The 27,608-nt window shown below is 41.4% G+C and overlaps 1 protein-coding gene across 2 annotated transcripts in view; it reads left to right on the top strand.

Annotated features, from left to right (window-relative positions):
- The first annotated feature begins 4,376 nt into the window (after window positions 1-4,376).
- The window catches only part of eya (eya transcriptional coactivator and phosphatase 2), a 100,553-nt gene continuing 77,321 nt past the window's right edge, over window positions 4,377-27,608 (top strand). Inside the window, exons 1-2 of one of the 2 annotated variants that reach the window (XM_019040384.2) lie at window positions 4,377-5,174; window positions 13,319-13,498. In XM_019040384.2, the coding sequence (XP_018895929.2) occupies window positions 13,439-13,498 (60 nt within the window). In that variant the 5' untranslated portion in view covers window positions 4,377-5,174; window positions 13,319-13,438. The remainder of the gene's footprint in view (window positions 5,175-13,318; window positions 13,499-27,608) is intronic. The other variant, XM_019040383.2, reaches the window with a different exon arrangement.

The raw sequence follows: 27,608 nt of genomic DNA, 5'->3' as shown, positions 1-27,608 counted from the left end.
GTTTTTTAGGAATTACGTTAACCAGTTTTCAAAAAAAAAAAAAAAAAAAAAAAAAACCAAGAAAAGGCCTCAGAAAAATGAAGTATGAGAGGAAATCTGCAACATGGTAATTGATTAAAAAATCGAGCTACAAGCCAAAATATATAACTAATATCATATATAACTATATTTCAAACTTCATGTACATAGATGAAAAATAATACAGCACTTACAAGAACTTACTTATTTCTAATCTATGTACATGCAGTTTGAAATATCATTTGTTTGTTTTGGCTTGTAGCTCGATTTGCTAATCATTTACCATGTTCTATACAGCTTGGCAAGCCAAAATTGGCAATAAAATGAAATTTGCAACGTTGTAAATGGAGATACGTGGTTTTGCACTTGGGTTATCAAATATTGTGATTAAAAGCGTGAATCGGCGAAAATCATGCCTTAAAGACCTAGATACGCACGGCGATTAATCGCCGCGAGTGAAAGACGAAAGCCAATGGAAAGCCTTGATTTCGATCTATCGAAATCAATATATCGATATTTCGGATCGAAATCAAGGCTCTCCATTGGTTTTCGTCTTTCACTCGCGGCGATTAATAGCCGAGTGTATGCAGGCCTTACACACGGTGGATTGAAACTTGCACGGCGCATAGTCGCTGGAGACTGGGAAGTCTCGGTACGGTGCGTTACGCAGTGTATTGTCTGGTAATGAGGTGTTTCCCTGCACCCTCCGTGCACCCTCCGCGGCCCCGTCCGCTGAACCCCCTTCACCCCTTCCCCGTGTGCGCCCTCTCATTGTGCTCGGGCCCGTCTCCCGGTGATTGGCTGACGACCGCCCGCCCGCTCTGCCTTTTTCCACTCCTACCTGTCGTCGTTGCGCTCTCCCTCTTCATTGTTTTGCCCGGCCGCGAGTACGGTAACTTTTCTACCGTACCGTCGAGCAATTATCGTACAATAACAAGCTTGGTATAATGTAGAGTCCCTTTATACCCAGAGTTACGACATCTCACTTTTGGTTGGGCTAAAAGTGGCCTAAAAAAAATCCAATTCTGATTGGGTCTCGCTAATGGAGTCGCAAATGAGTGCACCAAGACGGCGGTAGGTACCTCAAATGTGAACACAAAGAATGTAAATATAACCAAATTGTGGTTTATCAAGAGTGAATTGTTATTTTTATCGCACCAAAATGAAAAAATATTATCCACTTATCAATCTAATTTTATTTTATTGCAATTTCAATGGTTAGGGTCTGATCAGTTTTGTTGATATTGTTGTTTTTGGATGACAGACATCGCAGGATTCCTTATCCTTATCCCTCAATATCGTTCGTTTGGGTGCACACTTTTGTGACACCATGGCCAGCCCAGGCCAGCTGATAATCGAGATGTCTTAACTCTGGGTATAAAGGGACTCTAGTATAATGGTTGCATTGCGATAGCCTCAGAAATCATCAGTGAGGATTGGCGTGCAGGGTGCAGAAAGTTCAACGCCTATCCCGATGAAAAACCTCTCTCTTCTCAAAATTTTTGGCCATAATTGTTTGGTATTCTTTTCTCTGCGTTAATAAAACACTTACCGCGCAATCAGCGATTTGCCATGACAACGCTAGCCGGCCCTCTCATTTTTCGAAAAGTTTCCCTACTTTCCACACGTTCTGTTCCACTTTTCACACATCATTCCCATACACTTCACATGGATTTTCGGTTTTCCAACGCAATTAAAATCGCACGGTCTGGAAGAGTCTGCGCTTCAATTCAACGCGACCTGCAGAGACTCATTAATTGGATTCTATTTTCCGATTAATCGGAAACTAAAAGTTCTGGCTCATCCGAAAAAAAAACTTGAGACGAAGGAAAAATAATTTTACATACGTCGTTCCTAAACTGAGCCGTAAATCGTGGATCCTAATATTGCAAAAAGCAGTCCCATTATTTCCAGGGCCGGATTAAGAGGATGGCCACATGGGCCGCGGCCCATGGCGGCAAATTTTGCAATTGTTTTAAATGTAGGTATAAAAAAATCGGATTTAGAAAAAAAATTACAAACAAAATCTCTCATTTCCTAAGAGTATAGTAATTTCTAATTTTGTCGTCTTTCAGTGATATAAGATGCAGCACCTTTAATTAGTCGAGTTAAGAGAGAAACTAGACATGCGCAATTCGGCCTGGAACGGCGCGACTTACCTAGAGAGAAATGATGACGAGGACTTGAGATGAAAAGGAGAAGCCCTCGGCGCGGCGATCGGCATGTGACACATATTGGCGCCTACAAGACTGTACGAATACTTCACGCATTGCATCGAACACAGTGCGGTCATTGCGGTCAGCGTGAAACGGATAGCGCCTACAAGAATGCATGAATACTTCACGCACTGCACCAAACACAGTGCGGTCAGCGTGAAGCACATGGCGCCTACAAGACTGCGTGAATACTTCACGCATTGCGTCAAACACGGTGCGGTCTGCTCGGCGCGGCGGCGGAAGTTAAAATCATTAAACCGCATTTATGTTTGTTCTTTCATAATTTTTTTGTTCATTTCTTATGAATGGAATGCCTTGTCCACGCAGAGATAAGTTTACGAAACTTAACGTTCGCGCAAAGTTCGGTGAATTTTTGCTAGTAGTGTTGACAGGGCTTTCCCAAAAAATGTTTCTAACACGAGTAAACGCGACTTATGCATCCCACCCCCGCTGGTACGTTCACGTGATGCGGTTTTTATTGATGTTTCAAAACGAATGAGAAGGGGACGGCAAAATACAGGCGGCCCATGGGCGGCAAGTAGGTAAATCCGGCCCTGATTATTTCTAGATAACTTTGAAAATCGTTGTTTGACGTTCCCAAATTTTCGTTAGAATTGAAAGAAAAAAATGATTTGCTTGGACAAAAATTATTTCGAGAGCCGAATGCACAAGTCAACATAAACAAACATGTTTCATTGTCATTATAGTTGTGCTATAATCAGGGTCAATCTGGTTCGATAGTCTTCGATCGCGGACCAAGAACGCTGATGAAATTTATGTTTCAATGGTTTTATTGCATTGGCGTTCTCTGCGATGGCAGTAGAGAAGTACCGCCCCACCCCCTCCCCCAAATGGAAAGGGTTTTTATCTGTGATATATTTTTTTTTATCGGTCACAAAGACTTGAACACGCGATCTAACTTTAAAATTGGCAGACGAGATTTTAAACGGTTTAATCGCCTAGATTCGAGGGAGACTCACTCTTGGCAGTGGCGTGGCGTGAATTGCGATGTATCGATTGTTATGCCATTTAAACCTATGGTAAAGAATCGATTATGAAGGTGTTCACTGCGAACACCCTGTCTATCGATCTTTTTCCATGTGTTTAAATGGCATAACAATCGATATATCGCAAATCACGCCACGCCACTGACCCTTGGTCAAAACCACAATACAAAACATAAATCCTTGAGTGATTAGTTGTAGCAGGACGTTTCCTGGCCTACCTTGGAAATTGAAGGCGAAATAAGTCTTTATTTCTACACGTCTTTCGCATTAACTCTACTTTCTCTAAATTTTTTATTCGATTGCTATCTTTTTTTTTTTTCAACCAGGTCTATGAGCGCTTTACACTGGAGAAGTAAGAGGCTCCTTGTCAGTAAAAAACTGATAAAGATGTAGTTTCCCTCCGTTTAATGCGGATCGGGCCGTCGTTAAATGTTCCTTAGATTATATTTTAGTTCCCGCGCACGACTTTGCGCTGTATGGGCTGAAAGTCGTAAAATTGGAGAACACTGCACACAAAATGTTAACTTTCGTATCCACCGGCAAGCTGACACACCAATCATGCAGGAGATTCCTCAAGGCTTTTTGGGGTTTATAGCAGATTCGACTCCTCCTAGCCTCCCTAGCCAGTCCGTCCCTGAAATTCCTGTATTAAGGGATGATCCTTAGACCTCCAATCACTAGGTCATCAAAGAGCTCCAAAAACCATCCTGGATCTCGACATGGTGTCCCGTACTGCCGTGCTATGGAAAAACGCCGTATGAGCCTTCAGGCGTTGCCAAGTTTCCTTCCATAAAAACCGAATTTACTGAGAAAATTATGAACATTTTCCCCCAAAAATTTTAGATGATTTTGTACGCAATTTAATCTAAAATGTCTGAAAATTTCAAAGAAAAATGTGCATGATTTTCGTCAAAAATAGATATTTTATCAAGAGAAATTTGGCCACTCGTGGATGATCATACGGCGTTCTTCCTTAGCACGGCAGGGTTTAGCGAAATACCACTCGATCGACGGGACCGTATCGCGAAGCTGGGAGCGGGAGCCGTGGAGCGCTGCTGGCTGCGTACGAAAACCGTATCGGGGCGTACGATAAATTGTCACCGGCGGCCGGGCACACTGGCGCTCCGGACTCCCAGCAGTGACGCAGCGCCCGTCGCGCCATGGGGGTTCTGTCATCCGAGCTCGCGCCGCAACCAGTTCGCTTCGCAAATCCCACCAGCTCTATTTTTACCCGTCCCGCGATTCGCACCGTAGGTCACGTGTCCCTCGCAGATTCCGACTAATTAATAGAATTTCAACTTGTTAACGATCGATCAGCCGGGATTCTCGTGCCTTGCGTTCGATAGCCTTCGGTAGACCGGTTGTCGCCAATTTCGGTTTCCGGATTTTGCGGATATTGTACTTGGTCCGTCTAGTGTGTGTTTTTTTTGTTTTGGTGCGGTGTTGTGGTTCCGCGTCTAATTTTGGTGGAATGCCTCACTCTTAAAATGTGATTGCCAATTTATCACCTCGCTACATTCACCTTCCTGAAATGAGTGCCAGTTTATAGATTTTTTCATTGATTTTTCTCAAAAATTGTGTGTGTTTTTCCCCGTTGAGGTATAGTGTTATTCCCTACGCAAACCGTGAAGTACCCCTAGAATCGTGACGTATTCTTCCTAAACATTCCCTTATCCCTTGCTCACTTTGAATTGTCTTCCTATTTTTTATTTGCTTTTTGCCAATTTTTCGTCCTATCCTACGCGGAGTGCAATTTTAAGGTTTTCGCGGGTGATCATACGGTATTAAGTGCTATTTTGTGAATAACGAGATCGGGCGATTGAATTATCTTTATTCTGATTCGGTGTGAAATCTAAAAAGGGTGTAACACCCCTGTTTTTTGTTGCGTGTGTTTGGATTATCAAAAACAAGCGACCAGAGAAGATTATTACAGGTAAATACCTCATCACATGTGCATCTTTTATTGCCGTTACTTGAAATTTTCTCTGGCGTCACATGATATTAAATTATTCCTCGATAAAATTTTCGCTAATTTCCCGTATACATTAAATTCTGTAACCTCTGAAATGGCACAGCTGCAGAGATATACAAAACTTTTCCTCTCGTTTTTGGCTGGGAAATTGGAAAACCAATAACCTCGGTGCTCGGAGGGAAAGAAGCGAAAGAAGCTACGAAAAATCACGAAAATTTTCAGGAGCTGCCGTGGATTAGTTTTCCATTTGATGATTAAAGCATGTAAGTAATAGTGCACGTACGCGTCTTTAGAGTTGATCCCAATATTTTTCCTCGCAGAAATTCAACTTCAGATTTTATAGAAGCTCAAAGAATACCGACTCCAAACGTTGTAAATTAAAAGCATTGTTGATAGAGATGAGCGACATTTATGAAAAAATTAGATATTTTCGGTTACAGCTAAGAAACTAGAAAATATATCTCCATGGCTCATTTTTTTGCCAAGAGCTTGAGATTAATGTTCATTTCTTAATATAAACGCGTATTTCTTCAAACAGCAAAAACGCCACTTAAATTATTTTTTGGTACTCTTTAAAAAACGTGTCTATAATATTTCAATCTTATAGTTTATTATAGGGAGTTCGCCCCCTGGTCGCTACGCGACTCAACCCCCGGGGCGTTGCACGCTCCGAAAGGCTCGCTCTGCGGGTCTTTGAAAGCCGCTTCGCGGCCAGCGAAATCGTCGAAATCGCACTTTGGCGGGTAATGAGCAAATAGTTTTAATTTAATAACTTTCCGATGTTTCAGATCAAACTATTTAATTAAATATCGGTCAAAACCTGAATAAAAACTTCCAAACTTGCCATCCGGAAATTTTTTTTTCGGGTATTAAGATTCCAAGCCTCTTGTAGACAGTCATTCAATTAGTAATAAATACAAATTTCAAAAAATTAAACAAATAAAAATAAATTTATAAAAATGTATACTTAAAATTTTTAACAACACAGACGAGGTACCTACACATGCTTGTAGTTTTACCGTTGATTTGTGCCTACCAGAGTGTTCGGAACAAAGTGGAACGGACATTACACATTGATATCCTCTGAGGAAATCGCAGGCATTCTATCAACGAATATCATGTAATTCACTGCAAAACAAAAAATGTATGTATCGGAATGCCTTTATTGGTTAGAAGAGATATCGTCTGATTATTAAGCTTTTTGAAGGGCCGCTGTTTTTGGCCACCACCCTGCATTATTTGAAGTGTCAGATTATTGAAATGGGCAGAAAATGGTTACAGAACCGTGACTTTTTTCCTGAAGGCGTATTGTAAAAATAAGCAGTTTCTTTTAGTTGAAAAGAAAATCAGGTAGCAAACACAGGATCCGGAGGAGGTTTGCTATCCCATAATCCATTTCAGTACTTGAAAGAAAAAAAAAAAAAAAAAAAAAAAAAAAAAAATTCTCCCAGGGGTCGATTTATTTTATTTTGTCAATACCGTACCTTCAAATAAAACTTGATTCGTCCGTACCGTATTCTTATAACCAGAAAATCATCTGAGCACCGCAAAGGTGGTCTTACTGGGTGATTTTTCTGCCGATAACCGGAAAACTTTTTATCGCCAAGGTGACTTGAAAGGATGACTTTTTTACAGTTAACCAGGAGACTATCTGCCCCTAAGGTGACTGTATCGGACAACGCTCAAAATCGTTCCTGAAACAAATAAATGAAGAAGAAAAAAAAAAAAAAAAAAAAAAAAAAAAAAAAAAATCCACCGTGAAACGTCATTTTCATACCTAGAAACTGTCATATATCAATGATGAATTTGTTATCCAAGTTAGCAAGCAAACGCCTTCTATGGTGACCTATCGGCATTTTCTGTATCGGAATTATAAGGAGCGATTGGTATACCCCGTTACCCGTCAAGCTTATGAGATCAGAAACGAGAATTATGTGAATACACAAACATTGGTCAAGCTTAATGTAACCTTACATTCATACCCATTAAACATTTTTTTTTAATGTGCTCCAGTCAACTGTATTAATTTTGTAATTAGGAACCACAATTTCTGGGTCAGCCTAGAAACACTGGAAAAAAAGTCGCTTGGATCTAGAGTCCAGACTCTTAGAAACAATGACAAGAAAAAGTACTCTTGATTCAATCGGATTTTTGCTTAAATCGAGAATCAATCCTCATTATTTAAGCGGATTTCTTTTTGATTCAAGCAAAAATCCGATTGAATCAAGAGAATTTTTTCTTGTCATTGTTTTCAAGAGTTTGAACTCTAGATTAAAGCGAATTTTTTTTTTTTCCAGTGAACGACATAAATGCACCCCTGTTTACGTACCCAAGTGGTTTTACGTATGAGCCAGAAATTGTAGTTCCGAAATACAAAGTGAAGTCCAAGTCTTTAGCAATGCATCATCGTTGCGCAGTCAGTCTTACCATTTACCAGTTCGCCTTCAATACAAAAGTAGGCAATTTGAGCGGCTTAAGAGCAGTAATAGTTGCTTGCTGTATTGTTGTCACGTTCACTCGCTTTGAACATCGTATCAAATGACTACTGTCAACCAACAGTGTACTATTTTACACTCATTCTAACCAGTTCGGCAAGAAATTTGTCTTGTAGATTTGTCTATGACTAATTATTGGTTACCATAACCACATATTTCCTTCCGTACATTTTCTTGCACTGATTTCTTTTTACCCAGTGACTAGCAAAATAGGCAATAAAAGTTGAGGAAGTTCAACCAAAATCAAGAGTATTAACTCATGTAGATAAGAAATTCTAGCAGGGTAGGACTGGCTCGCATTTAAGGGCGTAGACCATTGGCTCCTTAAAGGGGCGTAATTTGACATTTCTGCAGGTAGGGCATCCCCTACGTGGAGAGGGGTTCAGAAAATTTTGGCAAAGCAGCACAAGTTTACGCTATTTACAGGTTCAAAGTTTATTAATTGTACGGAGTGAAAATCGCAAAATCGAACGTATCGAAGTAACCGACAGACTTCAGAAATTAAAGAAAACATAACAAATTAAAGCCTTTAGACGCATCCAAGCACCATTATTTCCACAAGGACCGAGCCAGTGCTGCAGTTTACACAAGATTAAGACGTGAGTTTGCAAATCCATCCTAAAAGAGAATCACATCAAAAGAACCTGAACAACGAAGAAAGAACGAGTATCATCATAGCCGAAGGTAGGAGAGATGTGTTCGGGCCTCTTTTTTAACTTTTCTCCCAAATCTGAGCGACACCTCATTGACAGCGTATAGCAGAGTATTAAGAGCTCACACTTCGCGTCATCGCGCCTTCAATTTTTCAGATGCAGCACGGACGTCCATCAAGTACGAATAGTTGTATCACTGCGCCGTCGTAAACGTGCATTCTTTCCCTCGCTTTATTTCCATATTATATTTGTTTGCGTCCGTCTTATTCGTAATGGTGCTTCAAACACTAGATGAATAACACAGCCGAAGGTAGGATAGATGTGTTCGGGCCTCGTTTTTAACTTTTCTTCCAAATCCGAGCGACACCTCATTGACAGCGTATAGCAGAGTATTCAGAGCTCACGCTTCGCGTCATCGCGCCTTCAATTTTTCAGATGCAGCACGGACGTCCATCAAGTACGAATAGTTGTATCTCTGTGCCGTCGTAAACGTGCATTCTTTCCCTCGCTTTATTTCCATATTATATTTGTTTGTGTCTGTCTCATTCGTTATGGTGCTTCAAACTAGTAGCATAGAGCAGAGCATTGCAAGTTCACGACTTACGCCATCGCGTCTTACATTTTTTTTCATATGCAATGTGGACATCCGTCTTGCGCGAATCGTCGTATCGCGTTTACACTTTCGATGCCTCTTATTTTTTAATTTCGAGATGAATGAAGGTTAAGTTTGCCCGAGATATGCTATGGTACGTCCAAATCAATAGTCATTTTGAAAAGAAAGAAATGTGTTTAAAGGTCTCTCAAAAGGTCTATAAAGGGTGCGTATGTCTAAAAATCAAACCGACCATCGCTTCTAAGGGAGTTACACATAGCGAATGAAGGAGGGGAATGATAAAGCGCCTGTATGTCGACAAAAAGGTGAAAATTTCACAAAAAAGTATTTACGCCTCAAAAAGTAGTTCTTGGACCTCTATTTACCTTTATCATGCGTGAGAGCACCTTTATTTACTCCTAACTCTCTCTTCTTCCGTTCATTTAAGAAATTTTCCGCATATATTCTCGGTCGTAATTTTTGTTTTCTTCTTATTTTACTAACTGTTAGCGGGGCGCGTTTTCAGCGCGCCAAGGGGGCGTATCTGCCAATGGCAGATTGGTATTATGGCCGCAGTCCGAGCCTGAATTTAAGTACTCCTCTCCATGCAATATGTGTTTTGTTCACCCATATTTTTCGGTTTTTAGGGAATTTTTCAGCGATTTTCAATATAATATTTTGATTTATTTAAAGCCTATCTGAAGGAAGAAAGTAATGCCCAAGTGTCGGAAAAGGTCGTAAAATGTCAGAAAATTTTAATCAGTCCTGATGAGAAAGTCAGGAAAATCAAACGTGCGCCAGAAAAAATATACTTTATTGGGACCTGCATTGCGCAAGTCATTTATTGGCATCCAAACACACAAAAAAACTGTTCTTTCAATTTTCATTTTTCTGCATAGCCATAAAAATTTTAGAATGTGAATATCTACTGGTTGATGTCGAAACATGCATATTCTCAAATGCAACGTGACGAATCTACTCATGAAAAAAAAACCGATCAACAATCTCTCCTAAAATTTTCTGTACCTAAGTTTTTTTTTCACTCATTCAAAAATAATCACAGGAAATGTCGTTTTGTTGACTACGTTTTGTTCGAAATTTCAAAACCATCTCTTTTGATGTTTCCGAAAATGAAGAAGTTCGAGTTTCACTAATGTACCATAGTTATCTATTTAGAGTATATGTCAAATATTTATTTTATTTATATCGGAGATTAATCGATCAAAAGAGTCTGGGAATTTTCTTGGAGATTCCTAAAAAAAGAGTTAAAAATGTAGGGATTGTTTTTAAAGAGACCCCGAGTCCATTCGCAGTGACGAGTATTCATAAAAAAGGCCATTCTACGTTCTCGAAACATCAGATCACTCATGAATGACAGTGCTCGAAGCGGCCCTATTTAAAAGCACACACATTTGTATCGGCATTATTGTACCACCACGAGCTTCCCAAGTTCAATGCCGGAGCACCGAGAAACATGGCGCTGCACGGCTTCATGGTACCCTTATACACATATTTTCCCTCTTTTATCATACGTTTTGGTAGCACGGTTGCAGTATTTCATGTCATCACCCCTTTTCTTTCTTATTTTTCTGTTCAACCGTCACAACGTCTATCATGCCATTCTAGAAAATTACAGCAAGGTTGTCAAATCAAAACTGCCCGGAAAACACTCTTGTTGTGTTTTTCCTCTTAACTTTAAGTCAAAGACTTTCTAAAATGCCTCAAAAAATACGGTTTGTGTTTACCGCCCAAAGAATGATCGATCTAAGCCCTCGCCGAGGAGCATCACAAAAATGTCAAGAATACGATACGTTTGAAAAACCCCCGGTAGATACCTAAGTTTATGATTTTAGTGTGAGATAATTGGAAAATTTTAACAGACAGTTATTCCTAGGAACTGGAACTGTAAACTTTAAAAAAGAGCGCTGAGATTTTGAATTCTTCAATTGAATATATTAGTCTGCATCAAATGAAAAAAAACTCCCACTCTTTTAAAAATCATAATAATTGCATGATAAATTATTCAGCGAATTCTTTCAAACCATATAGAGAGACGAACTTCGAAGAGGAAATCAACATCTTAGACCCTCTTGCACGATGCAGGGATGGTTATTTGCCTACCCCACAATTTGAAGGCTATGTTTTATGCCTCTATCGTCTTGATACGCACACTAAGATAATTTAGTGAAATTTCAAATTTAAACCCCGCAAATTCCATTTTTTCTGACAAGAAATGAACAGATTTTATCATATGTTACGTGATGAAGTTGTAAACTCTCCCAGTTAAACAATGTTTCTGTTAAACTTTCGCCACAGTTTGTTCTAAAGATGTACCGGACCGATCTCTTCCGGTTAACTCACGGAAGCAGCGAGCTTTTAGGGCACGGAACGCCCCTTGGGGGTCGAACCACGTTGCAGCTAGAGGGTCCCCCCTCCCATCCCCGGTGCTCCATGTTCACGGAAGTTATTTCGTTCATAGAACTAAGACTTCGGGTTGTTCTTCTGCACCTTTGATTTCAATCATCCGAGGTGTTTCTCTTGATGCACTACACCCTCCAGTCTCTCATGCTAATCCAGCTTCTCCTGATTTATTGGCTCGACAGCCAGACACTTCCATCGGCGAGGACTTCACCTGGCAACTGGGATGCGTGGCATTTGGTCGGAGAGGTGGGCGCTGTCCGCTGCGCTCGGTTCGGCCCGACTTGGACGAAACATAACCTAATTAGATCGAATTACCGGGCTGTGCAAACAATTTGTCCGTCGCCACCGCGAGCGCCCGCACGCCCGCAGAGCCGGGACGCTCCGACGCGTAGCGGTGCATCCGTGCATTGTTTATCGTTGCCCGCTCTTGTTATTGTTTTCGTTTCTCCTCATCTCCTCTCTCGCCCGCGTGGATGGGATCGCCCGCGTTTTCATCTTTCCTTTTGTTCTCCTTCTTTTGTTTTTTGTTTTCTGTTTTCATTCCGGCCGCAGATCGCAGCCCGGATGACGTCGCGGTCCACCGAAGGAGCGCCCGAAACGACCCCTCCGAACCACCGTTTTGGGCCAAAAATCAGATCTCAAATTTTACAGGTTTTAAGGTGAAGAACGCAGAAGATTTTTCAAAATCAGTTGGTCAGTTGCGCTGGTCCCTAAATCGTGTTTTAATGCTTGATTCTTGTTGGTCAGCTTAAAATAATGAGATCTGTCCAAACAGCAACTTTCTACGTTTAATATTTACCAAGATATAGCGCTCTGAAAACTTCGGTTTATGACGTCATCCACCACGGTAGTGACACCCTTGGTTTCTACCATGCACATTGATTTTATCAATCAGCGAGAAGCACATTTGCACTGATTGCTCAACGTGAAGCTCGGACGAAAGCGAGGAAGAAGAAACCAAGGGTGTCACTCTCGCGGTGGATGACGTCATGAACCGAATTTTTCAAAGCGCGATATCTGTTTTAATATTGAACGTAGAAAGTTGCTGTTTTGACGAAGCGTTTTCTTTTTAGCTGATCTACAAGGATCAAACATCAACACATGATTCCGTGACCAGCGCATTACTGACCCTTTTGAAAAAAATAATTTAAAGAAATATCAGACCAGGACGGGAAGATTTCTGTTGCATGGCCAGAAAGGCACCTCAATACTGCTGGGCAACGGAAAAACGCCGTATGAGCATTCTAGAGTTGCCAATTTTTTCCGGGTGAAACATGTATTTTTCGGGAGAGTTATGCATGTTTTTCCGTGAAGTTTATTTTAGATATCGACGGTGAAACTACCGGACCACGTATCTCGTTTGCGGTGTCTAAAAATCTCCGCTCTCGTTTTATTCTTTTAAAAGAGAACAATTGGACTATATTTTGCAATTTGGAACTAGCCCGGTTTAAAAACAACGTTTGTGCCATTAGTTTCCCTATGCACATAAGTGTTTTTCCAGAAGAACCAGAATTTAGAGTTCCAAATTGCAAAATGCAGTCCAATTTAGTATCATTCCTTGGAGTTTTCACAAAATTTTTCTCGCATTGAGAAGAAACTTCACGGAAGTTTTCAAGAATTGAAGTAGAGTAGTTACCCATTTAAAAATTAAAGTATGACAGGAAGTCTGCAACGTCGCAAACCGAGTTACGTGTTCTGGTAGTTTCACCCTCGATGTGTCACATCAAATTACGAACAAAATTGAAAAATTCGAGAAAAATTTCAAAATTTTTCCGGTAGATTCGGTTTTTAGTAAAGGAAATTTGGCAACGCCTGAAGGCTCATACGGCGTTTTGCTTTAGCACGGCAGAATAAGGGTGTTCCTCGTCCCCTGGATCCTGGATGGACTCCATTATCACCATGGTAAATAGCGTTATGATTGCCCGTGTTTTCTGTGTGTTGCAGTGGTGTGTGTGAGGATGAACCGGCGCGGGAAATCAGGCGCGCGCCGCAGCTGACGCAGAGGCCGTGGTGTCCTCGCTTTTCCCGCGGGCGCGGCCTCGCCGGGATCCCCTTAAGACGGAAATGCTCTTCAACGTCTCCTCCACGTATCATTCGGGACACACGCCATTTCCAAGCTGCCAGGTAATACCACTATCCTACCACTAGTCTAAGCTCATCCTCACGTCCTGGAACAAGACCTCTTCTCAGTAGAGCACCTTTACAGGGAGAGTATGGACAACTCGCGATTTATGTACCTCTTAGGGCCCAAAAGGGCGACAACCTGAAAAACGAGAAAATCACTAGGGAAATGCCGCTGCCAACTTAGGCATTTGGAAGATCACTATGGCCGACAGCGCCGACATTACAAGCAAGTTTCATAATTTTGAAACTGAGAAAATGTAAGCGAAATCAAAGTTTTATACGTCCTTTTCTAATTTTTGATCAGTGTAAATAAGTGCAATTTGAAAATTAGTACCACTGGATAATTCGAGTTCATAGGTTGGCTGCCCTTTTGGGCCCCAAGAGCTACATGATCTGATCAAACCTAACTTCCAAATTTTCGAGTTGTCCATACACTCTCTATAAAGGTACTCTACTTTTCAGGAGCCTTCCGAAAATTACGTGAAAGGGAGCGCTCATACATTACGTAACTTGGAGAGTGAGCCTGCGTTACGCTGCGTTACAAGGAGGGGGAGGGTTAGTGTAACGTGCGTCACGTAACTCTCCCATTCATAAAAAACACAAAAATCCTGAGAAAGTTCGCGCAACTTTTCGTTTGGCGCCAGTATGCGTGATGAAAAGACTACTGAGACTGAAAGTTTATCCTGCAAAAGTTTTCCAACATTTTTAGAATCTAGGGGGGGCCATCAGACGCAGGGGTGCAAATTGTTCTACGCGACGCGTTCAAACTGTGGACTTGCCCTAAAATAGTGGAAGCTATATAAGACAATCCCTCCCTCCCCCCCCCTTGATTTTTCAGTTATCAGAGCTTCAAATCTTGAGGAATATTGCTACTTTTCACAACGAAAAGATGACATAAATTCAACATAACTTCAGGGCCGGATTTTCCTACTTGCCGCCCATGGGCCGCCTGTATTTTGCTGCCCCCTTCTCATTCGTTTTGAAACATCAATAAAAACCATCAAGTGAACGTGCCATCGGGGGAGGGGTGCATAAGACGCGTTTACTCGTGTTGAACACAGTTTTTGAGAAAGCCCTGTCAACACTACTAGCAAAAGGTCACGGAACTTAGCGCGAGAGTCAAGTTTCGTAAACATATCTCTAAAGGACAAGGTCTTCCATTCATAAGAAATGAACGAAAAAATTATGAAAGAACAAACACAAAATTTGGTTTAATGATTTTAACTTCCGCCGCCGCGCCGACTGCATCGTGTTTAGCGCAATGCGTGAAGTATTCACGCAGTCTTGTAGGCGCTATGCGTTCCACGCTGACCGCGTTGTGTTTGGCGCAATGCGTGAAGTATTCATGCATTCTTGTAGGCGCTATCCGTTTCACGCTGACCACAGTAACCGCACTGTGGTTGATGCAATGCGTGAAGTATTCGTGCAGTCTTGTAGGCGCTAATATGTGTTACATGTCGATTGCCGCGCCGAGGGCTTCTCCTTTTCATATCAAGTCCTCGTCATCATTTCTCCCTAAGTCGCACCGTTCCAGGCCAAATTGTGTGTTTGGTTTCTCTCTTAACTCAACTAATTAGAGGTGCTGTCTCTTGTATCACTGAAAGACGACAAAATTAGATATTACTATACTCTCAGGAAATGAGAGATTTTGTAGCCTTTTCTCGTCTGTATTTTTTTCTTCTAAATCCGATTTTTTTTTATACCTACATTTAAAAAAATTGCAGAATTTCCGCCCCCTAGATTTGCCGCCACGGGCCGCGGCCCATATGGCCACCCCCTTAAGCCAGCCCTGCATAACTTTGATCAGCACGAATTTGGTAGCAACTCGCTTGTTTTTGTTTTGGTCCCGAGCTTGTTGAAGTTGCAAGGAAAAATATCTGTTTAAAATATCATTTTAAAAAAAATATTCCTAAGGTTAGCAGGAAATTCGTGTTTTATCAAAGGAAATTTGGCAACGCATTAAGGTACATACGGCGTTTTTCCTTAACACGGCAGAATAGTCATTCCCTCTTGCCCATCCCTAATCCATCGCATAACAAAAGACGTGCGGCTCTGCTTTTTAACAAGTTACAAATTAGTGGTGTCGAGCTCGATCTCTATCTCGGCGAGCACTTGGAAAGAAACATCGATAGGAAGAGGGACTGCGATTCATGCCGACTCTTTAAACGTGTAACTAGCTTGTTTGGCTCTTGACGTTACCAGGATCTCAAGTGTTATTTTAGGACAGAGTTGATGGTGCGACTGCGACGTGTATTTCTCTTTATACGAATCTAGCCTTTCGAGTGTTTCACTTGTCGGGTAGGAAATGGGCGTGCCTCCGCGACCTACCCTTCAAATCATCCCCTCACACGAGAGCTCAAGGTCTTTCTGTTCCGTTTCTTGCGGATGATCGCGACCTTTAGAAGTTTCAGCTGGTCATATCATACAATCATGATAGTTACACGCATAACGCTGGAGATGCAAAGCACCTCGGGGGGTTAGCCCCCTACTTCAAGTATTATTCTTCTTGCAATTCCTATCGAGGGTTGGACTTACTCTCTTTACTTAAAACTCCAGAGCCCCTTCTGACTCTCTTTTAATTGCAAATAACTAAATTTTTTCCAAAAGTGTTAGTTATGAGTGTTATGATCATTTTGATTCAAACTAATGAATTGGTTTTTAATTCATTTTTCGTTCCCCAGAAAAAAGAACGGAACTACAAGTCAACGCCCCAAAATCCCTTCTATAAATTGTATTCTTACTACGACCACTTTTTAAGTGGCAATTTCACTGATTTTTCATCTCATAACTCGCAAAATCAGCACAATCTTATCCAGGTGTTGCACAGCCCACCTTCTATTCTGCCGTGCTAAGGAAAAACGCCGTATGAGCCTTTAGGCGTTGCCAGATTTTCTTTAATAAAATTCGAAGTTACTGGACGAATTTTAAATATTTTTTTTTAAATTTTTCAGATAATTTTGTTTGCACTTGGATCCATAAAATATCTAAAAATTTCACGGAAATATATATACATAACTTTCCTTAAAAAAATGCATGCCTTTTCCGGAGAAATTTGGCCACTCTCGAATGTTCATACGGTGTTTTTCCTTGGCATGGTAGTATTGGAGGCTGAATTATTCGCGTAAATTGTGCAACCTCGCAATGAAATTACATCGCTCCGTCTGGAAAAAGACAGTTTTAGCTACTGGATCGGCAACCGCGCCATTAACCCGCTTTCTGCCGGTATGGCGCATCTGTGACAATATTTTTTTCCTTAAGTGGGCGCGTTTTTTCGGTCCCGATACGTCTAATCGAGGAGGAGGAGGAGGGGGTGGGTGGTGCTGACCCTCCCCAAGTCTTGAGTCGCGGCTGCGCCCCCGGGCTGAGCCGGAAGTGGACCTGCTGTTCGCCGCATGCCGCGCGCCGCTCACTTGACTCGCCGGAACCCCGTTCCCCGTTCGACGCCCCGCTCAATTGGCATATCACTTGTCCACTTCCGCAGGTTACCGGTGGGCGGTACTCGTGCGCCTTTTTCTTTTCTTCTCCCTCTACAAGAGAGCCCCTCGCCAAAATTATGCTTAACACCGCGGTAAGGTGGATTAACACCTACCTCTTGGCTGGACCGTTGAATGGTTGCTATCAGCATCAGACCGTGTCTGCCTTTTAACACGGCGATGCAACATTCGTCGATGAGTCTAAACCACCCTTCCGACCAATTGAGGGCGCTAAGAAGGACTTGAGTGCAGTCGTACCTTGTCCTAAGGATGTTTCGGTACTGACGGAAGGACAGACAAAATTCGGCTCTAGGGTTTTTGGTTCATTCCGAAAGTCCACGTAGAACAAAAATTTTGCATTTTCCTACACCAAGTATTTTTCTCCTCCCCCCCTCCCCCCCGTCCCCCTATAAACCGCCTTCGCAGAGATTATTTGCTCGACTGGCATAGATCATGGTCGATTCCCATCTTTTATGACTATTGATCCTTTAATGGCTGAAATCAGGGTTTTTGGTTCGATGGAACTACTCCTCTTTCACCTGTGCCGTAGTATCATTTTTGAAGCGGAAAGCTTAAAAAAGCGCATATCTCTTACGCAGATTTTGAAATTAGGAGCGTATTACAGACTTTCCCGATGCGCTCAACGTGCTCTTTGAGCTATGTTCTATGTGAGGCAACTCTTCTTTTTGCTCTAACTAAAGTTTGCAACAAGCCTCTTGTGAATTACCCTTCTGGTAGCTACAATGGAGATGTTGCATGTGTGAGGAATATGCGATTTGAATGTTGATTATTACGTAAAAGTTCGCGAGAAACACGATGGCGCCACTGATTTTCTCTGAAATCAACTCCGAAGTTCAAAAAAAGCTCTCAAGTTGAAGTCAAAATTGAGGGAATATCCCACGCTATCTTGAGAGTCCACGTCTACATCAAGACAAACTCTTCATGCAAAGATAGGGAGCAAATACATTGACAGGGCTGCCACTTTATTTGGGGACTCTAAAACTGAAAACACGGTAACCCTGCTAATGTATTTGCTCCCTATCTTTGCATGCATGGAGAGTTTTTCTTGATGTAGAGGTGGACTCTGAGGATAGCGTGGGATATCCCCTCCATTTTGGCCTCAACTTGAGAGCTTATTTTGAGCTTGGGAGTTGATTTCAGAGAAAACAGTGGCACCATCGTGTTTCTTGCGAACTTTTTCATAAGATTCGATAGTCAAATCGCAAATTTCTCACACATGCAACATCTCCATTCTATGCCCGCTGTGAGAACTGGGCGCGACGGACACGGACGGAAGTGATAGATTGGCGGTAAGGTCAATGTCGATGAACCGGGCGTGGCGGACGCGGAGCTTTCGGCGAGGCCGGGGTCGGGGCCAGGGCTGCGCGGCGTCGGTGGTGCTTCCCGATGAGGATGTCGGCCGTCAATTGTCAAGCCAAGGGTGAAAATCCAAGATGGGGGCGCCCGCTGGACGGGGGTGGGGGTGAAGGCCACTTGAAATCCGGGCGGGTTCCGGCGGGGGAGGGAGCGGGCGACCGCGGCCGAGCTCCGTGAATCCGTATTTGTTTATTTTCATCCAAAGTATCCGTTTACGCGTTTCCCTGCCTCCAGTCCTCCGCCGCGGTGCAACGCCCCTCTGTCAGATCGCCCGCAAAGTTCTCGATTCCTCTGTTACATTGAGAAACAAAAGTTCGCCATCAAATGCTGAATTGATAATAAATACAGGGCTTCTTCGGTTAGTCGGACGAAATTATTGGTCATAAAAACTGAGTACAGACCGAACCAGGGCCGGATTAAGGGGGTGGCCACATAGGCCGCGGCCCATGGCGGCAAATTTTGCAATTTTTTTAAATGTAGGTATAAAGAAAAATCGGATTTAGAAAAAAATTACAAACAAAATCTCTCCTTTCCTGAGAGTATAGTAATTTCTAATTGTGTTGTCTTTCGGTGATACAAGAGACAGCCCCTTTAATTAGTCGAGTTAAGAGAGAAACCAAACACGCAATTTGGCCAGGAACGGCGCGACTGCTAGAGAAATGATGACGAGGACTTGAGATGAAAAGGAGAAGCCCTCGGCGCGGCGCGGCGGTCGGCATGTAACACATATTAGCGCCTACATTCCTACAAGACTGCACGAATATTTAACGCATTGCATCAAACACAACTGGTCACTGCGGCCAGCGTGAAACGGATAGCGCCTACGAGAACGCATGAATACTTCACACATTGCGTCAAACACAGTGCGTTTAGCAGCGGTCGTCGGCGTGAAACTCATAGCGCCTACAAAACGGTTGGAATACTTCACGCATTGCTCCAAACACGGTACGGTCTGCGCGCGGCGCGGTGCGGCGGCGGAAGTTAAAATCATTAAACCACATTTATGTTTGTTCTTTCATAATTTTTTCGTTCATTTATTATGAATGAAAGGCCTTGTCCACGCAGAGATAGGAAACTTAACGTCCGCGCAAGGTTCGGTGAATTTTCTAATAAAAAAATTTAAATATTTTTGTGATATCCTTGGCGTTCTCCTGTAATACGTGTGAAATGTAACTATCTTGTTTGTATGGGTTATGGAAATAACTTGGCAGCAGTGATTCGTCGCAGACTACCAAGCCGTCAGTGCACGTTAGTCTGAGCCTGCAAGTTCTCTCTCTTGCGTGTGCATTTGCCCAATATCAGTGGCGAGGCTTGGATGATCAATTTTAGATCGATATTTCCCCCTTTTGAAGCTATATTGAAGAATCGATTATTAAAGTGTTTGTTGCGATCACCCTGTTTATCGATCCTTTTCCATGGATTTAAATGAAAGTTCGATCGATATATCGCAAAGCACACTACGTTACTGCCCAGCCCAATGCTGCGGGCCATCACATGGGCATATGGGCACATGGGCTCACCATTGTGAACCATCACAGCCACCATCATGTTAAGGCACTCTCCTACGGCAATTATAATGCATGTCTTTGTGCAAGGTGCAAGCGCGTTGTCTGAAAAAAAGTAGGGGAGGGGAGACGTGCCCCCTTCATCTCCCGTAAAAATGGACATTGTTGTTGTTTTTCTTAAAAAAAAAATTATGAAAATGTTGGTATTTTTGCAGAATTTGTTGGCATCCATTGGTTTACATTCAGTTTCTGAAAGTACAGAGTGAACGAAGCTCCTAGGAATTTCTTCAGATTTTTGTAACCCTATGGTGCAGAAACCCCGTTTAGAAAATGTCAAAAATGGGGCCTGTTAGAAACGCAAGTTTTGGCAGGCTCCGATGACGTAGCCAAGCGAGGGAAACGGCATTTCCTGATTGGCTGAACTCAGCTTCAGGCATCGCTTTATTACGTCATTTCGACTGTAGGCTTTTCAATTGGTCGGATTTTGATTACCTTTCTTGCTCCTTAGAAATATTTTTGAACGTTTTTATTATATTTTTCTTCTTTTTTTCTTCTTTTTTCCACAAAGTTTTACGCGGAAAAAAACTACATGCAATAATCTTGCAAAAATTTCATGCACATGTCTCATTCAGACCTTCGTCACTTGAGCCTTAATTTTCGACCTCCATCCGTAACGGTGGTTCAGGAAATACATATTTGTTGCACTAAATATGTAATTAAACACAAAATGGAAGAATTCGTATACGCGATTTAACCGCCCTTTTTCCGATATTGGCATACGAGCATTGTGACTCGCGTCGAAGCTCATCGAAGCCGCGGTTGCTCAGAAATAGCTCTTCGGTTTCGAATTCGGTAGAATGGTTGTCAGATTCATCGGTAAACGTTGGTGAGGACACAGACAATCTATAGTTTTTATTCACGTCAAGTCAATCAGGGCCGGATTAGCACGTAAAGGTCCCAAGTCCTAAACTTGAAGGCCCCGAGACAGTCAAAATTCCAGTCTTAGGGCGAATGTCAATCCGTCTGTTACACTCCAAAGACCACTAGAGGATCTTGAATGAGAGAAAAATCGTCCAATGGGGCTTGTGGGGCTGAGGGACTACGGGGGCTGCAGCACCCCGGCACCCCAGCTAATCATTCTAGTCATTAAGTCAGCAAACTACTTGCTCTCTGTTAGTAGCAGGTAATTACAAATATATCGCGGTGTCAGCCTCCCTGGAAGTCGACGCTGAAATTACGAAAGCTTGCATCTGAATTGGACGGATTCAACCAAATTCAGTCTAACTACATCAGACGATGGTTAATCTCCTCCGATCTTTCATTCGTGAATCTTGCATCAGAGAACTACGCAACAACGAAACTTGAAGTTTTGCGAATATATTCCTAACAATCGAGGGTATATTCACAAAACCCACCCACCCATAGGATCGCTTCATCTTCTCTCCGTATTTGTGTTTTTCCGCACTAAAGTTTTGTCTATCAATTTCAATAATCAGACTGCTCACGAACAAGAGCACAGTACGAAGAGAAAGAATTGGATTTTAATTCTTACCTATCTTGTTTTTAATTCTTACCCTATGTACGTTCAGAGGAGCAGCATCATTCAAAAATTATGAAACAAATTTAAATTTAATCGCGTGAAAAGTGAGGATGAACATGAGACGACCCCATTTAATCGGGCTGAGGTCGAAGTCGATTTCCTCCGAAAGCTTATTCTTCATCGTCGAGGAGTTGCCAACGAGACAACCTCGCGCAACACCATAATGGATATCGTGCTGTAATTGAAATTCGAAAATAAATTGTCTATTTTGAGTGGAAACCGATTGAGAGGGCGTGCACCTCCCCCCGCTCCCCCGGGACTCTGCATCGCAAGGGGGAGGGAGGGAGGGTCGCGTTCCGGAGAAAAAATCAAATTCCGAATAAAGGAAGGAAAAAAGAAAAAAATGTCCGGGCGCACGTACAATAACAGTTCGATGCCATTATCGCGAGTATCAGATTTCACTTATTTCGCTCTTTTTATTATCCGCGCCTTTTCAATTCCGATTCGGCTCCAGGAACCGGGGGAAACGGGCGCTCGGGCCCTTTAATGAACGTAATCAATCGCCTCGCCGTCCTAAGGAAGAACGGCGTATAAGCTTCCAGTTGTTGCCAAATTTTTCTTTAATAAACACGATTTTTCACGGAAGCTTGTCAATGGTTTTCTTCTGCTTTTTCAGTGAATTTTATTCGCCTTTTAATGTGAAGTATCTCACAATTTCAAGAATACATATTCGTAAAGTTCATGTAAAAAAAAATATTTTTAAGGCAGGAAATTTGGCAACATTCGAATTTTCGTACGGCGTTTTTTTTTCTTGCCGCGACAGTGCTCCCGTTCGCGCGGTGGCGAAGCGTGAATGATCGATCATCGATATTTCCCGATTTGCAGCTACGGTAAAGAAGCGATTATCAAGGTGTTCGTTGCGAACACCCTGTTTATCGATCCTTTTTCATCGGTTTTAATGACGTATCAATCGATATATCGCGGTGCCACCGCCCGGAGATCCAGGATCGCTGATGAGAGATGCGAACACCTGCGCCGATCGATGAAGTACACAACGTTATATTATGCTCTCAAATTCTTGGACATTGCAGTTCGTAACCTATTTTCTGTGGTCGTAGGGAAAAACAATACACCCGGGGGGGGGGGGGGAGGAGGAGGCTTTGATTGGAAGGACTATAGGCTTTGGTTTAAATCGATAGCTGAGGTCAAATGACGCGTATGGTTTCGAATAAAAATCTCCGATCGTGTTTTATTTTTATGGAAATGAAAACGATTTTCCTGGAATTTTCTGTGAACCTTAATAAATGGATGTAAGCAGGAAATCACATCGGAGGAAATCGTGCGTAGTTAAAGTTCCCAAGACCAAAAACTTCGGCTGTTGATGGCCACAAGTATCGAGGAAATCGTCTTAGTGGAACGAACTATGAAAAAAATGAAAATGAGTCATAGAGCTTATAGTAAATGATTGATTTTTGCACATTGCTTTTATACTATATTTATTCCAAACGGATGCATCTTTTGAGTGTTCTCATGAATTTAATGTGATGACTGTGTTGTATGAAAATTTCGAGAGTGATTAGAAATCGATGAATAAGCTATATTAAACAACAAAATCTCGTTTCCTAGCGGTTACTAATCAAAGTTTGTGAATCAAATGTCGCAACATACATCAGCACCTCCTCCCCCTAATATTCATCAATTCGATTCTTCCACATATATCGCCGAAAAATATTTTACTCCTTAGAAAATTTAGCAATTTTTTTGCAATTTGAGTGTCACTAACCTAACACTGGCTTTTGGTCCCTTTTCTCTCTCATACCGCTTAGCGCATTCTAAGATTTCCGAACTCCCTATCCACAAGGTATGACATGATACTTCAAGGCTCATATTTCCTCCGATTAACTTACTGCGCACTCATATCATTAGTCCAAGCAACAATGTTCTCACCTCATTGATTGGTGTGAACTATTTAGACAGTATAACACATTAAGATCCAGTTAACTCACAAATTTAATTTTTATGCTAAAGCATCCGGTGACACGTTTCATAAGGCGTTCAGTCCTGTTGGCGGTGGTGGAACCAGCAAAACACGTGTCTTGTCTGCGTTGTTTCACAATCTATACTCAAACTTAATATTTTTAATAGATATATTTTTTTATTTACTGTTTTGCAAATGAAAAATAGTGACTACTTTTAAGTATTTGGGTTCTCTGAAGTCTTTTCGATAATAATTTACGACGAAAGTAGTAAATAATCGACTTTTTACCGTACGTCGGAAAAAAGACCTCTTTCCTGAAGAATTCAAAATTGAATTATTTCGTTGCTCGGCTAACAAAAAGGCGTGACAACACTTTGAGATGAGCCCGGGAAAGTATCGAGTTGGATGAGCGACAGGGTTCATATCGCGAAATGTAGTTGTGTCCGTACACCCAGAGGGCGACGATTTATGCCATCGCTGAAAGAAAAGTTTTACAGACATTTGGCAGAGAAAATGCTGAATAATGTTGAGCGAAACCAAAGTTATGACTGTTTCATGTGTGCAATTCCTAAAATTTAATTCTGAAAAAGAGCTGTCGAGAAGTTTTTACCTGCTAAGTTTATGGCTTAAAATAATGTTATGATTTTAATGCAGTTACAAATCCTCAGCAATAGGCACACAAATAAACGAGATTGCTTGAAGCCTATTTAATGGGATAAAGTTTCTCTTCAAAACCTATTATTCTGTGTTTTGGACTCACTTTGAGATAAGACACTCTTTTGAACATTGCACCTGCGCACAGTGAAGTTCCTTTTTTCGTAGATTAGAGGGTTACATTTGTAAAACATATTTGCAAGCATCAACTTGGCAGTGGTGCCCATCTGGTGGTAATCAGCTGCCAGGCTCGTAGTCGTACGCGAAAAACTGATACCGCCATAATTAGGTCGTTTGTTAGTGTTCTGGTTTACTGTTTCCGTGACCGAGGTTTGACATATTTTATACTTCCACGCATTATTGACCCCGTTCCCTTGGTGACAAGTCCTGGAGCTCTAACGTAGGTCGGCGGGGAGTTATTTGGAAAAGAAGAAGAAAAAAACCATCCGAGTGCATCCTGTTGATGGTGCATTGCTGCAAATGAGCTAGGTCTTGGTCCGTGAAAAGTACATAAAGAGGAATTTTTTTTTCTCCAAGATGGGATAACCACTCGAAGATTCATATTAATAAACCATTTTTGAGCTACTCTTTACCATGATGAGAGCAAGTTGTATCCCACTTTCTCAATCCGAACGATGCCAGACTGCAAAAAAAAAAAAAAAAAAAAAAAAAAAAAAAAAAAACAGTGGGAAGCTCATCTATTAAGATGTATCAGTGTTACAGAGGCGCGCTCATCAGAGGGATTTCAACGTAAAAAGTTTACTTTTTGTTCTTGATGTTGTTACTTGTTGCCTCTTTTTCTCTTTATTTTTCTTTTTTTTGTGTGTCAACAAGTTATGAACTAAAATATTAAACAAGATTGAACATGTCAACTGAGGACAAATTTATAGGATTATATGCACAGGCATACCACACTGGAAAAAAAAGAATCTTAAATTTGCCGCCAAGAAGTATTTCTTCTTAAATCAAGAAATTTTCTGGTTAATATAAGCTACTTTTTTGCTTAACTCAAGCATCATTTTTCTTGTATCAAGAAAAAGTCAGCTTAAAGCAAGAAAAAAAAATTCTTGGCGGCAAATTCAGGAATCATCATGCTCGATCCAAGCTGTTTTTTTTAGTGCATTACGATGACGCAATCAAAGTTACATAGCAATGCAATGATTACGAATACACAAGCATTATTTTGTTAAAACCCAAAATGTAAGTCCCTACAAATTATCAGGTCAGGTTTTCTTCCGCAGATCATCTTTTGGATTCTTAAATTACCATCTCAGCTGAACATTTGAGAAAGTTATCTTTATTTTTTTTTTTACTTTTTTTAAATTCATTTTTTGTATAAGAATTCTGTACTAACTGATTTATAGATTGACACTTCGATTTTAAACATGATAGTCATGACAGTTATAGCGTAACTATCTCCTTGACTTCCCGTGCGAACGTTACGTATTTTATGAGCAAGCCCATACTAAAACTGTTCGTGCACTTCGTAGGAGACTTAAACGCCCGTTTAGGAAAAATAACTAAAAAGCCCGAGTTTAGCAGAGAGATCTTTTTTCGGTTCGTTTCTGAAACGATGTGTCGTTACTCCTCCGACGTAAGGGCGTATCTCAACTTCCATGTGAGTCTTCTTTCCATTTTCCAATGCCAACGTTTGCAAATCATCCGTTATAACCAAGATATTTTATGAAATATTGACTTATCATGTTTTTCTTCGATAAAAATTATATATAATCAATAAAACAATATTCTACAACAATAGCAATCGATCCCTTGCTTGTTACCTTCATATGCATGCGTACATAAAGCCGCTTTTACAACGCTCCTTGGCGTTCTGCGACACCCAGCCGCCAAAGTCCCCTGTCCTCCCAAAGCTCATCAGGGAGTTGACACTCCCTCATATACATTTTGCATTATTCGATCGCAAGAACAGATTTTAAATTTATATTAAAATAGCAATCGAACTAAGCCAGATTGGTACATATTATGAGAAAAAATATATGTTATATTTCTTGATATTTTTGCCAGATTAAATTGTGAGTAAATTTCACTGAAAAATTCCTAGAGAAAAATTCATACGTGCTCTAGAAAATCCGTGTTGTATCAGAGAAAGGTGGTAAACTTCTGGATGTTAATACGGCGATTTCAGCAGCTGTGGTATGAGACGCCGATGCAAGGTTCCAAAAAAATTAGGAGAAGGGATTTTCGATTTCGAGGTCTCGACGATAGGATAAAACACTCCGTCAGGAGATTCTTACGACTAAAAGGCCAGAAGGGTCGGGAAGGTGGCAAGAGCAGCAAACAGAGGCCCAGATAAAGGGATATAAAGCGGATAATAAGAGCTCGATCTCAGATGAGAATACTGCCCCACTAAGCAGAAACCACGTAAATCCAATGAAAACGTTATGGGTGTGTGCGATTTTGTGCAGAACGGCAGAATGAGAGCAGCGGCAACCGGGGAGGGGGATAAATAGTTTATAAAACGGTGGCTTTGAGCTCGCTCAGGCGAGCGCAGGTAAATACAAAGGGCTTTTCATGGCCCAATCCCCTGTCAAAATGTTATTTTAAAACCTTCTTTGCTCGTCCGCTCTTTAGCCGAACAGAAACGGGGAAAATCGAGAAAACATGAACTCGGACAAAAACTCCTCGCCGTGAATGGATGTTCATTCGTGGATTAAGTAATTAATTGATTGAATTGGACGCCATTATTCTAATACCGGGCTATTTTATGTTGAGAGCGGATAAATTTTTGAAGAGAACAATCTTCGCCCTACCAAAAAACATATTTGCAATTTTGAAAATGAAAATTTTACCTCACGGTAAAAAATCTTAAAACTAAAGCGCAACGCATGATGCCTGAGCCGCAAAGCGCTTCGGGAGGTTTGACCGCGCAGCTGTCAGGGGGCAAAGCCCCCAGTGTTACTTACCTAATTAACACTGCTGTATTTACTGCTGTATTCGAGATGTTTGTTTTAATGGACACCTTATTCATTCTTATTGTGGTAATGCTTTGTGGTTTTATGGTTGTATTAATTTTTGAGAGAGGTATCCAACACTCCGGTAATTTTTATTTGAATAAAATAAATATTAAAAAAACAACTCGAGTTTGACCCCCTGTAAACTGGGCTCATTGTCATCTAACCTCTATCACCAGGGTAGATTATGCGTTTTCAAAGAGCCCGAAAAAATTCCCTGAAATCGGAAGACCTCGAAATCCAAATTAACCAGTGCAATAAAACGTCTATTTCTTTGCATTTCATCACTTATTTCTCACCATGCGAGTTCGAAAAGTCTCAGCATTTGAATCATTGTATCATGGAAGGAACTACTTGAAAAGATCGAAAGTAATAGTTTCATCGCCACACAGTGGATCGAGGCAACAGGAGAGGTCGGAAAAAATTCGGAAACTTTAATCGCTTATAACTCCGTTAATACATAACTTCGAGGTTCCAGAAGTGGGTCCAATGGTTTCCTCGTCAAATTTTCTTCATTTGCGTAACCCTTGAAACTTATAAATAAATAAGCATCAAAATTTGCAGTTTTAGTAAAAAATTTCATGTTCTACCTCTCTCATTGACTCGATCCA

Source organism: Bemisia tabaci, chromosome 3 (genome assembly GCF_918797505.1).
Source record: "Bemisia tabaci chromosome 3, PGI_BMITA_v3".
Classification (NCBI taxonomy): Eukaryota; Metazoa; Arthropoda; class Insecta; order Hemiptera; family Aleyrodidae; genus Bemisia; species Bemisia tabaci.
The sequence above is the reverse complement of the archived record's forward strand: the minus strand, read 5'-3'. Positions and strand labels throughout refer to the sequence as shown.